This window comes from Bombina bombina, chromosome 1 (genome assembly GCF_027579735.1).
Source record: "Bombina bombina isolate aBomBom1 chromosome 1, aBomBom1.pri, whole genome shotgun sequence".
Lineage (NCBI taxonomy): Eukaryota > Metazoa > Chordata > Amphibia > Anura > Bombinatoridae > Bombina > Bombina bombina.
In genome coordinates this window covers 528217931-528231720 of record NC_069499.1, presented here as the reverse complement: position 1 = coordinate 528231720, position 13790 = coordinate 528217931, and the positions used below count along the sequence as shown (strand labels likewise).

The 13790-nt window shown below is 37.5% G+C and overlaps 1 protein-coding gene across 1 annotated transcript; it reads right to left on the bottom strand.

Moving 5' to 3' along the window:
* Positions 1-646: 646 nt before the first annotated feature.
* Positions 647-2336, bottom strand: LOC128638616 (gamma-crystallin 1-like). Its single transcript, XM_053690679.1, has 3 exons — positions 2277-2336; positions 1860-2102; positions 647-968 (listed from the first exon to the last, which is right to left on the bottom strand). Exons 1-3 carry the CDS (start codon positions 2283-2285, stop codon positions 696-698), a joined length of 525 nt encoding a protein of 174 aa, XP_053546654.1. The 5' UTR covers positions 2286-2336; the 3' UTR covers positions 647-695.
* Between the last annotated feature and the right edge of the window lie 11454 nt (positions 2337-13790).

Here is a 13790-nt window from a genome sequence, read left to right as displayed (position 1 = left end):
TAAAAAGAACAGGACCCAGTACTGATCCCTGGGGGACACTGATTACCTTTGTTCAATCTGAGTATGACCCATTCACTACTACTTGTTGCTCCCTATCTTTTATCCAGTTATTTATCCATGATCTAACATTTCCAGCTATTCCCAGTCCCTTCATTTTTGTGCATTAATCTCTCATGTGGCAGTGTTTAAAACACCTTTGCAAAATCTAAGTATCACATTAACTGATTGCCCTTTCTCTATATATTTACTTACTTCCTCATATAATCTAATTAGATTAGTTTGACATGGTCTATTTCTCATAAAACCATTCTGATTTTAACTCATAATCTTGTTTACACGTATATGCTCATCAATATAATCCCTTATAATCCCTTCAAATATCTTCCCCAATATTGATGTCAGGCTAACACACATTCTAGCACTTTCCATGCAAATGCCTTGTCATATACTATATACCTTTTTAACATTTATATAATTTTTTTTATTACAATTTTTATATACATTTTTTACGTTTACATACTTGTAAACAATTAATACACTCCAGCAGGTAAAGTGGATCATTGGGAATAAATTAAAGGGGAGAACATTTTTGAGTAAACTGTCCCTTTAATGTTTTTTTAAATAAACAACAAGAGAAGAAAGTGTATTCAGTTTTAATATATTTATTAATGATATGAGGTTATAAAATATATATTTTAATGAAACATGACTCGTCTGAAGGAACCAATTCTAGGATTCATAGCTCCCCAATCAGTGTATCTTCTGTACTCTTCGGGTCTCAGGTAGTACTGGCGCCCCCTGTAGTTAGGCTCTTCATAGAACACCCAGTGACCATCAAACACATTGCAGGAGTGGATGTCATGGTAACGGAATTGCTCATAGACTTGAGGACAATCTTCAGTGAACTCCATCATCTGACCTTTAAAGTCTTCTCTCTCATAGATCCTAATTCTAAATGGGCCACGGTGCTTAATTTAGAAAAGAAAAAAGTTATATATGTTTAGCCAAACACCTGATAAAGATACAGATTAAATATGAAAAAAAAATCTCTATCAACCAATAAATGTACTTATCAGCCAGAAAGCAGTTACTAAATTATTATCAGTGGTCTGTGCACAGCAGTTTCATAATGAAATGAAACCAATTAAAATGCACCCTTAAAATGCAGATATATTTTGAACATGCTCAGTCACTTCTTTTTCATATGCATGATCATTGTTTTTTTTTTTTTGTTTTTTTTTTTGTTTAAAGTCACTTCAATCATATCCTTCATATTGTTATCCATTTTGTGTTCATCTTATCAAATTGTATTAATAACTTATATTAACAGAGGTGTAAATTCATAAATGGATTAATTATGTGAGAAATATTACATAGACACAAGCGAAATAGATGTTTTCTCATATATGCAAATACAGTACATATATAGATATATTGATAGATAGATATACAAATATACACATATATACATTTACAAGTATACACATATATAAATATAACAGGGAGTTTCTAGACTACAAAGGTAAACTGTGCTAAAACCACATAATTGAATGTCACATTTTTTTTTTTTTAATAAATTCTTCATTACTCCTCTTTCAACCCTAGTTAGATCACTGGAATAAAAAAAGAAGAAAAGTGGCAACTTTGAAGGCTGTGAAGAATGCTACAAAAATAAAAAAAAATGTAACACTACCAAGCATACCCTAAAACTACTACTCGTAATCAGAATACTGCCTGGTACTGAAAAGGATCAGCAGTACTGTATACTTTTCTAAATACTATTATAATACTAAGCAAAATGCTATTTCATATGTCTGAATTGTAGAAAAAACATCTAGCACATCATAACTAATTCATACTTGTGGGGTCAGACGGCAGGATCTGATGGAGTCATTGTAACCCATCCATTGCTGGAAATCAGGATATTCTCCTCTCCTGAGATAGTACTGGTGTCCCCTGTAATTTGTCTGTTCATAAAGAACCCAGTTGCCATTTTCTACCCGGATAGAGTTGCAGCGGCTAAAATATGAGCTCAGGTCTGAAGAATCCGAGTTGCACTCATAGGAGCGGCCCTGAAAGTTCTTGTCTTCGTAGAAGATGATCTAAAAAGAGAATAATACATTCAGTATGTTTACATTATTCTTCACTGCAAAAATGAATTATTGCAGTCAATGCACAGTTAAAAAAAAGTATGAAAATGGCAGCAACAGAGTAAGAGAACAATTTGACCCTAAGTAAGAATTAATATCTAATAAGTGCTCTATATCCCTCCTTACCTTAACCATTTTGATTGGTATTCTGAAGCAAGTGCTTGCTGCTGTCTATAGCAATGAGCACATCCCTTTTATACACCCTCTGCTGCTGATGTCTGCAAACATTTAATATAACACTGAGTCTCTTTCTGTCTACTATGGAAAATGTATAGTTCTATTGTTTTTTATGTGTGTGACTTTTACATGTGTTGCTCATTTTGTTTCCATATATTCTCTAAGACAATGGGTATTTAACAAAAAATGAAATGAAATGAGAGGTCAGCAATGTCAATTAATTTGTTCTGTTTTAGTGTTCTTGTGTTTCAAATGGATATTATATTTTAACTGCCAGTATCTAAACAAATAAACAAAAACAAAGAAAATCTTACTTAAGAACTATCTTGAAGTTTAAAGCTCTGTTTTTTATTAATTGATTTATATGGTAATGCTAAATTTATATTTTGATATTTAATTTTATTAGTGAATAAATAATATTTAATAAGCCCCAAACAACATTTGTCAGAGGCTAAAACAAGACAAAAAGTTTATTATAACCCTAATTACAAAATATCCGATTTAGTCTGGTTGTCTACCAAGAATTTACACTTGCAAGTACCCTCAAAGAAACTTGCAAGCCAGTTCATAGGGCCATTCCCTATCATCCGGATACTTAGCCCTTCTACCGTAACTCTTCAGTTACCTAAGCACTACACCATTCATCCAACATTCCATGTTTCCCTACTTTAACCTTATGTTAAATCAAAATCCACGACGAATACAACCTCAAGGACCTCCAATTTCTGTAAACAATCATGATGAATACGAGGTGAAGCGCATATTAAATTTGCGGAAGAGATTTGGAAAACTTCAGTACTTAAAGGGACAGTATACACTCATTTTCATATAACTGCATGTAATAGACACTACTATAAAGAATAAGATGCACAGATACTGTTATAAAAATCCAGTATAAAATGGTTTAAAAACGTACTTAAAAGCTTTCAGTTTAGCTCTGTTGAAAAGGTAGTTGGAAAGCCCACTGCAAGTGGGAAATAAGACACTCCCCGTCCCTTCTTTTGCACATGAAAAGACCCTTTACACAAACAGGAGCAAGCTGGAGAAGGTAGCTGACGGTATTCAAATAAAACTTTGGGGCTTGGTAAGGAGTCTGAAAATCAGAGCAATGTTATTTAAAAATAAGCAAAATTATACATTACTTTGGGGGCAATGCCCCGCAAAAGCGCTTTTAAGGGCTGGTAAAAGAGCTGATTACTTTGTAATTTAGTATAGGGTAGGGCATTTTATTATTTTGGGGGGCTTTTTTATTTTATTAGGGGGCTTAGATTAGGTGTAATTAGTTTAAACTTCTTGTAATTTTTTTTATTTTCTGTAATTTAGTGTTTGTTTTTTTTGCAATATAGTTTAGTTTATTTAATTGTATTTTATTTTAGATCATTGTAGGTCATTTATTTAATTAATTTATTGATAGTGTAGTGTTAGGTGTATTTGTAACTTAGGTTAGGATTTATTTTACAAATAATTTTGTAATTATTTTAACTAGGTAGCTATTAAATAGTTATTATCTATTTAATAGCTATTGTACCTAGTTAAAATAAATGCAAAGTTGCCTGTAAAATAAATATAAATCCTAAAATAGATACAATGTAACTATTAGTTATATTGTAGCTATATTAGGGTTTATTTTATAGGTAAGTATTTAGTTTTAAATAGGAATAATTTATTTAATGATAGTAAATTTATTTCGTTTTATTTAAATTATATTTAAGTTCGGGGGGTGTTAGGGTTAGATTTATCTTTAGGGGTTAATAACTTTATTATAGTAGCGGCGATGTTGGGGGCAGGAGATTAGGGGTTAATAATTGTAGGTAGGTGGCGGCGATGTTAGGGAGGGCAGATTAGGGGTTAATAAAATTTATTATAGTGTTTGCGAGGTGGGAGTGCGGCAGTTTAGGGGTTAATACATTTATTATAGTGGCGGCGATGTCCGGTCGGCAGATTAGGGGTTAATAACTGTAGGTAGGTGGCGGCGACGTTGGGGGGGACAGATTAAGGGTTAATAAATATAATGTAGGTGTCGGCGATGTTAGGGACAGCAGATTAGGGGTTCATAGGGATAATGTAGGTGGCGGCGGTGTCTGGAGCTGCAGATTAGGGGTTAATAATAAAATGCAGGTGTCAGCGATAGCGGGGGCGTCAGATTAGGGGTTAATAAGTGTAAGCTTAGGGGTGTTTAGACTCAGGGTTCATGTTAGGGTGTTAGGTGTAGACTTAGTGTTTCCCCATAGGAAACAATGGGGCTGCGTTAAGAGCTGAACGCTGCTTTTTTGCAGGTGTGCGTTTTTCCAGCTTACCGCTACCGCAAGCAACGCTGGTATTGAGGGTTGAAGTGGAGCTAAATTTGGCTCAACGCTCACTTTTCTGAGGCTAACGCAGCCATTCACAAAACTCATAATACCAGCGTTGGCTTAAGGGTGCGCTGGTAAAAAATGAAGAGTTAGAGCCGCACAACTCTAAATCTAGGCGTTTGTTTGTTGACATTCATACTTTGCATGAATTGACAGATACTCTTGCATATCCCTTACTCCTGATCTACACCCAAGGCCAAAGTGTGTCCCAGAATGCAAAACACAAGAAGAAAAAGTAAAACTGTGAATGCACAGTGCAAAGTAAACTTGCACATGTAAGTACATAAAATGACAAAATATAGCATTTAGATCATTCCTATATGTTAACCCTCTACAGGTATCTCAGTTTGATGTGGTCTGAATCACATTTTCAGTAGAACTATGTGATTACACCAACCAGTCACTAGCACCACCCATCTGGTCTTCTGGAGTTATATTTTTGGGGTCCAAAATAACAATAAACTGAAGTCAAACATGTAACCAAGATGTGTTTCCTTTGTTTTCTTAGGTTCCCTGAGGAAATGTATGAGTAGAGCTCTGCACCAGTATGAAATGTGTTAGCAAGTTGCAATCTGTTACTGATATTTAAGAATGTTAGAACAAAATATATATTTTATTGACTTTTCAGTTCCCATTTTTGAACTTTCCTTTATTACATTTTATAGTATCTGTCACTGCAGGAGCATGCCAGGTAGCTTCAACAATTTTTTTTTTAATTTATTTTTGTCTTACATCTAAAGGTAAAGGGACATATAATGTGTACATGTATGTATATACTGTGTGTGTATGTATATATATATATATATATATATATATATATATATATATATATATATATATATATATATATAGTAAGAAAGTAGATGAGGTTGAAAAAAGACCAAAATCCTTTGAGTTCAACCTTTACTAATCTAACATACTTACAAAAAGCTCCAGTTGAGCTTAAATTAATCCCACTAAAAGGTGACCCATTTAATACTAGCAATCATATTAATGAATTTTGTTTCTAGCCAGAAATGTATCTAAACCATTTTTAAATGTATCTAGGGAATTGGCATTCACTACCTCCTTTGGTAACGAGTTCCACAGTTTTATTGCTATTACAGTAAAAAAACATTTCCGTTGCAGGAGATTAAATATCCTTTCCTCCAATCTTAAATTGGGACCTCTTGTCACAAACAATTTTCTTGGAATAAACATAGCTTCTGCCTTCTCTTTATATGGGCCTTGAATATATTTATATAAAGTAATCATGTCATCTCTCAAGCTCCTTTTTCCAAGAGATAAAAAAAAAACAGTTTGGCGAGCCTATCCGCATAGCTTAAATTGATAGCGTGCAACCCACGCTAACAATGGTACGCCACTTGCAATCTAGCCCAATGTGTTCTAAAATATTCACACTCTGTTGATATGTTAATCTATTGTAAGGTAACAGAACAATATTGCAATAACAAGGTGCTTAAAGGGACAGTATACTATAAAATTGATTTTCCTTTAATGTGTTTCCAATTACTTTTTTTACCAGCTGCATAGTATAAAATGTATGAGATTTGGTTTTTTTAAGGCTTATTTGTGTATATAAATTAGCTGATTTTGTGTTTTGAAGCCACAACCTAATAAAATGGGTTGAGCTTGTAGGTATAATCAGATCTCAATACTTTATCACATTTTGTACATATACCTGGTTCTTTATCTTATATCTGTCCATAAACCTATCACCAATACTTGGAGAGAACAATGGAAAAATGTATATTTTATTACCTTAGCTCTTCTATAACCCACTGGGAGTGTCATTTCTTCCACTGGCTGTGTTAACACAGCTTGGCCTGGAGGCCAAAAACGTTCAGGATGGGTGGGGATACTACAGGCTAAATAAACTATTTAATATTCCATTATAAGGGTAATGGAAATACTTTTTCTTGGAATAAACATAGCTTCTGCCATCTCTGTATATGGGTCTTGAATATATTTATATAAAGTAATCATGTCATCACTCAAGCGCCTTCTAAAGATAAAAAATAGGCGAGCCTATCCTCATAGCTTAAATTCTCCATTCCCCTTATTAGCTTCTCTAAACTTTTTCTAGTTCTGCAATATCTTTTTTTGCGATCGGTCCCCAGGACTGCACTCCATACTCAAGGTGAGGTCTTACGAGGGATTTATATATTGACAGAATTATGCTTTCCTCCCTTGAATCAATCCCACTTTTAATACATGCTAGTATCTTATTAGCCTTTCTACTCCCAAATCCCTTTCTTCCTGTGTTTGACTAAGTCTTGTCCCATTTAAATAATACATTGCCTGCTGTTTTTTACTTCCAAAATGCAGAACCTTGCATTTTCCCGTATACTTGGGACAAAGAATTCTCTAATAAAAATACAGACGATTGAATGGATAACATTTAAAACTTTGTTAAATAAATATACATATCAACAAATACCATATGGTTATAAAAATAAAAATAAAAAATCCAAGTCAATGAGGCTGATTATAAATGTGTTACGCGAAATTATGAAAAAACGTAGGGCTTTTTAATTATTCAAAGAAAATAGTACATACTCAAAATTCCATATTTATAGGGAATGTAACAAAGGATGCAAAAAAGCAATCAAATTAGCCAAAATTGATAATGAAAAATTAATTGCAAAGGATTCTAAGTCTAACCCTAAAGGTTCTTTAAGTACATAAATAGCAAAAAATCTAAGAAAGACAATATAGGTACATTAAAATGCGTGGAGGGTAGCATGATTAACAGTGACAGGGAGAAGGCTGAGATACTAAACCAGTTTTTTTTTCTTCAGTATACACAAGAGAGGAACCCTTGGATGATACTTTGGAACAAAATAGAACATGCCAGCCCATACCATTAACTGGGTTATGTATAGAGGATATCAGGAACCAACTGGATAATATTAAGGTAAATAAAACTTCAGGCCCAGATGGAATGCACCCAAGGGTGTTAAGGGAACTTAGCACTGTTATAGACAAACCTCAACTCTTAATTTTTCAAGACTCATTATCCTCAGGCATGGTACCCCAGGATTGGCGTAAAGATGATGTGGTGCCACTCTTCAAAAAAGGAAGTGGGGATGATCCAGTAATCTATAGACCAGTTAGTCTGACATCAATAGTGGGGAAGATATTTGAAGGTATTGTAAGGGATTATATTGATGAGCATATTCGTGTAAACGAGATTATCAGTTCTAATCAGTATGGTTTTATGAGAAATAGATCATGTCAAATAGTGATGTTGCGAACTGTTCGCCGGAGAACAGTTCCCGGCAGTCTTAGCTTGTTCGCGTTCGCCGCGGCGGGCGAACATATGCAATGTTCTATCCGCCCCCTATTCGTCATCATGGAGGAAACTTTGACCCTGTATCTCACAGTCTGCAGACACATTTCAGCCAATCAGTAGTGATGTCGCGAACCTAAAAATTTCGGTTCGCGAACGGCGGACTCGAACTTCCGCTACTGTTCAAGAACCGGCGAACCGCCATTGACTTCAATAGGCAGGCGAACTTTAAAACCCACAAGGACTCTTTCTGGCCACAATAGTGATGGAAAAGTTGTTTCAAGGGGACTAACACCTGGACTGTGGCATGCCGGAGGGGGATCCATGGCAAAACTCCCACGGAAAATTACATAGTTGATGCAGAGTCTGATTTTAACCCATAAAGGGCCTAAATCACCTAACATTCCTAAATTATTTGGAATAACATGCTTTAAAACATCAGGTATGATGTTGTATCGATCAGGTAGTGTAAGGGTTACGCCCACGCTGGCACACACGCTGGCAGGCAGGCTACTGCAATTAAATTACACTAGCAGACTGATGTAAAAGTTGTTTTTTTTTAAATGTACACTAATGTTACACCAGATATGACTGGTGGCACTGAGCAAGTAGGCACAGTATATGCTGTAAGCTTGACACACAGGCTGGATGGCAGTGGCAGGCTGGCCTGGCAACTGAAATAAGATTACAATAGCAGACTAATGTAAAACATTTTTTTTTTAAATTTACACTAATGTTACAACAAATATGACTGGTGGCACTAACTTGGCAAGTGGGCCTGGCACACACTGCAATAAGATTACACTAGCAGACTGATGTCTCACAGTCAAAATTTTTTTTTTTTTTAAATATTTAAACCGCTGTTATAACAAATATGATTGGTGGCACTAGTTGGCAAGTGGGCCTGGAACACACGCTGGCAGGCAGGCTACTGCAATTAAATTATACTAGCAGACTGATGTAAAAGTTTTTTTTTTTTTAAATTTACACTAATGTTACACCAGATATGACTGGTGGCACTGAGCAAGTAGGCACAGTATATGCTGTAAGCCTGACACACGGGCTGGATGGCAGTGGCAGGCTGGCCTGACAACTGAAATTAGATTACAATAGCAGACTAATGTAAAAGTTCTTTTTTTTTTTTAATTTACACTAATGTTACAACAAATATGACTGGTGGCACTAATTTGGCAAGTGGGCCTGGCACACACTGCAATAAGATTACACTAGCAGACTGATGTCTCACAATTAAAAAAAGGTTTTTTTTAAATATTTAAACTACTGTTATAACAAATATGATTGGTGGCACTAGTTGGCAAGTGGGCCTGGCACACACGCTGGCAGGCAGGCTACTGCAATTAAATTACACTAGCAGACTGATGTATGCTGTAAGCCTGACACACAGGCTGGATGGCAGTGGCAGGCTGGCCTGGCAACTGAAATTAGATTACAATAGCAGACTAATGTAAAAGTTTTTTTTTTTTTAATTTACCCTAATGTTACAACAAATATGACTGGTGGCACTAACTTGGCAAGTGGGCCTGGCACACACTGCAATAAGATTACACTAGCAGACTGATGTCTCACAGTCAAAAAAGTTTTTTTTTTTTTAAATATTTAAACTACTGTTATAACAAATATGATTGGTGGCACTACTTGGCAAGTGGGCCTGGCACATACGCTGGCAGGCAGGCTACTGCAATTAAATTACACTAGCAGACTGATGTATGCTGAAAGCCTGACACACAGGCTGGATGGCAGTGGCAGACTGGCCTGGCAACTGAAATTAGATTACAATTGCAGACTAATGTAAAAAATTTTTTTTTTTAAATTTACACTAATGTTACAACAAATATGACTGGTGGCAATGAGCAAGTAGGCACAGTATATGCTGTGAGCCTGGACACACAGGCTGGCAGTGCCAGGCTGGCACTGCTATTAGATTACAAAGAAAAAAACAAAAAACAAAAAAAAAACGACTGATGTAGCCCTAAAAAGGACTTTTTGGGGTGCTTTCCTTACAGCAGATATCAGACGAGTCCTTCAGGGCTGTAGTGGACACTGAATACAATAGCCTAGCTATCAATTTCCCTATCAAATCAGCAGCAGCTACACTATCCCTCCTCTCACTACGAATGCATACCTGTACTCTATTGTGCAAAAGGATGGCATATGTGGTATTTCATGCTGTTGTGCCTGTTGAGGGTCGGGAACCCAAGTATAAAAAGGCTGAAGGAGAACGACCTGTACTGGGTGTCCAAACATCTTTTTCCATCTCCCGGTTCCTAAAAATTATCTCCAGGTTCCTAAAATCGATGCCATACCTGTACTCTATTGTGCAAAAGGATGGCATATGTGGTATTTCATGCTGTTGTGCCTGTTGAGGGTTGGGGACCCTCAACAGGCACAGTATATGCTGTAGGCACAGTATATGCTGTAAGCTTGACACACAGGCTGGATGGCAGTGGCAGGCTGGCCTGGCAACTGAAATAAGATTACAATAGCAGACTAATGTAAAACATTTTTTTTTTAAATTTACACTAATGTTACAACAAATATGACTGGTGGCACTAACTTGGCAAGTGGGCCTGGCACACACTGCAATAAGATTACACTAGCAGACTGATGTCTCACAGTCAAAATTTTTTTTTTTTTAAATATTTAAACCGCTGTTATAACAAATATGATTGGTGGCACTAGTTGGCAAGTGGGCCTGGAACACAAGCTGGCAGGCAGGCTACTGCAATTAAATTATACTAGCAGACTGATGTAAAAGTTTTTTTTTTTTAAATTTACACTAATGTTACACCAGATATGACTGGTGGCACTGAGCAAGTAGGCACAGTATATGCTGTAAGCCTGACACACGGGCTGGATGGCAGTGGCAGGCTGGCCTGACAACTGAAATTAGATTACAATAGCAGACTAATGTAAAAGTTCTTTTTTTTTTTTAATTTACACTAATGTTACAACAAATATGACTGGTGGCACTAATTTGGCAAGTGGGCCTGGCACACACTGCAATAAGATTACACTAGCAGACTGATGTCTCACAATTAAAAAAAAGTTTTTTTTTAAATATTTAAACTACTGTTATAACAAATATGATTGGTGGCACTAGTTGGCAAGTGGGCCTGGCACACACGCTGGCAGGCAGGCTACTGCAATTAAATTACACTAGCAGACTGATGTATGCTGTAAGCCTGACACACAGGCTGGATGGCAGTGGCAGGCTGGCCTGGCAACTGAAATTAGATTACAATAGCAGACTAATGTAAAAGTTTTTTTTTTTTTAATTTACCCTAATGTTACAACAAATATGACTGGTGGCACTAACTTGGCAAGTGGGCCTGGCACACACTGCAATAAGATTACACTAGCAGACTGATGTCTCACAGTCAAAAAAGTTTTTTTTTTTTAAATATTTAAACTACTGTTATAACAAATATGATTGGTGGCACTACTTGGCAAGTGGGCCTGGCACACACGCTGGCAGGCAGGCTACTGCAATTAAATTACACTAGCAGACTGATGTATGCTGAAAGCCTGACACACAGGCTGGATGGCAGTGGCAGACTGGCCTGGCAACTGAAATTAGATTACAATTGCAGACTAATGTAAAAAATTTTTTTTTTTAAATTTACACTAATGTTACAACAAATATGACTGGTGGCAATGAGCAAGTAGGCACAGTATATGCTGTGAGCCTGGACACACAGGCTGGCAGTGCCAGGCTGGCACTGCTATTAGATTACAAAGAAAAAAACAAAAAACAAAAAACAAACGACTGATGTAGCCCTAAAAATGACTTTTTGGGGTGCTTTCCTTACAGCAGATATCAGACGAGTCCTTCAGGGCTGTAGTGGACACTGAATACAATAGCCTAGCTATCAATTTCCCTATCAAATCAGCAGCAGCTACACTATCCCTCCTCTCACTACGAATGCATACCTGTACTCTATTGTGCAAAAGGATGGCATATGTGGTATTTCATGCTGTTGTGCCTGTTGAGGGTCGGGAACCCAAGTATAAAAAGGCTGAAGGAGAACGACCTGTACTGGGTGTCCAAACATCTTTTTCCATCTCCCGGTTCCTAAAAATTATCTCCAGGTTCCTAAAATCGATGCCATACCTGTACTCTATTGTGCAAAAGGATGGCATATGTGGTATTTCATGCTGTTGTGCCTGTTGAGGGTTGGGGACCCAAGTATAAAAAGGCTGAAGGAGAACGACCTGTACTGGGTGTCCAAACATCTTTTCCCATCTCCCGGATGTAGCGGTACTCCACTAGGGGGTCTTCCTTCCTCTGTCCAAACCCAGGGGTGGCCACCGGATAGTGGGACCAGAGATATAGTTGCTGAGACCAGGGTCAAGCCAGTGGGTGTATCTCCCCCAGCTGGGCTGGTCTCAGTGGACTCCCAATCAGGTACCGTCCTCTCTGCCCTGCAGCTCTTTATTGGCAGGTATCATCCCCTCTGCCTGTCTGCTTCTAGGCAGGAATAAATCCCCCTGCCAGGCTGCTTCTTGGCAGGAATAGCTCCCTATGCCTCCAAATATTGGGACCAGGGCTACCGTGGCTGAGACCAGGGTCAAGCCAGCGGCTGTATCTCCCCCAGATGGGCTGGTCTCAGTGGGCTCCCAGGCAGGTAGCGTCCCCTCTGCCTGTCTGCTTCTAGGCAGGAATAGATCCCTCTGCCTCACTGCACACTTCCAGCAGGTAGCGTGTCCTCTGGTTTCTTATAGGCAGGAATCGATCCCTCTGCCTTGCTGCTCCTTTCAGGCAGGCCAGCTCTTTGCATACAGGCCCACAGACTCTGTAACAGAATGCAGGGCAGAACCTCAAAACTGGTATACCTGAAAGAATCAGACAGCACAAAAAGGCAATCCCGGACCCCAACCTGTACTCTATTGTGCAAAAGGAAGTAACCTTACCATGGGTCTCAGATCACATGTTTTATTGTTATACTCTGTCAGGGAAATTATATAACTATCAATCGTATCAATCAAATATATATTGCATCTATTGATCTCTGTAATTCGTATAGATCAAATGTATATTTCATCTTTTGATCTATGTTATTCGTACCTATCAAATGTATATTGCATCTTTTGATCTGCCTTGCTGCTCCTTTCAGGCAGGCCAGCTCTTTGCATAGAGGCCCACAGACTCTGTAACAGATCTCTCTTGCAGGGAGAGGTGCAGCAAGAATGCAGGGTCAGAACCTCTGCAACTGGTATACTTGATTGTGCAAAAGGAAGTAACCTTACCATGGGTCTCAGACCGCATGTTTTATTGTTATACTCTGTCAGGGAAATTATATAACTATCAATCGTATCAATCAAATGTATATTGCATCTATTGATCTCTGTAATTCGTATCGATCAAATGTATATTGCATCTTTTGATCTATGTAATTCGTACCTATCAAATGTATATTGCATCTTTTGATCTGCCTTGCTGCTCCTTTCAGGCAGGCCAGCTCTTTGCATAGAGGCCCACAGACTCTGTAACAGATCTCTCTTGCAGGGAGAGGTGCAGCCAGAATGCAGGGTCAGAACCTCTGCAACTGGTATACTCGATTGTGCAAAAGGAAGTAACCTTACCATGGGTCTCAGACCGCATGTTTTATTGTTATACTCTGTCAGGGAAATTATATAACTATCAATTGTATCAATCAAATATATATTGAATCTATTGATCTCTGTAATTCGTATCGATCAAATGTATATTGCATCTTTTGATCTATGTTATTCGTACCTATCAAATGTATATTGCATCTTTTGATCTGCCTTGCTGCTCCTTTCAGGCAGGTCAGCTTT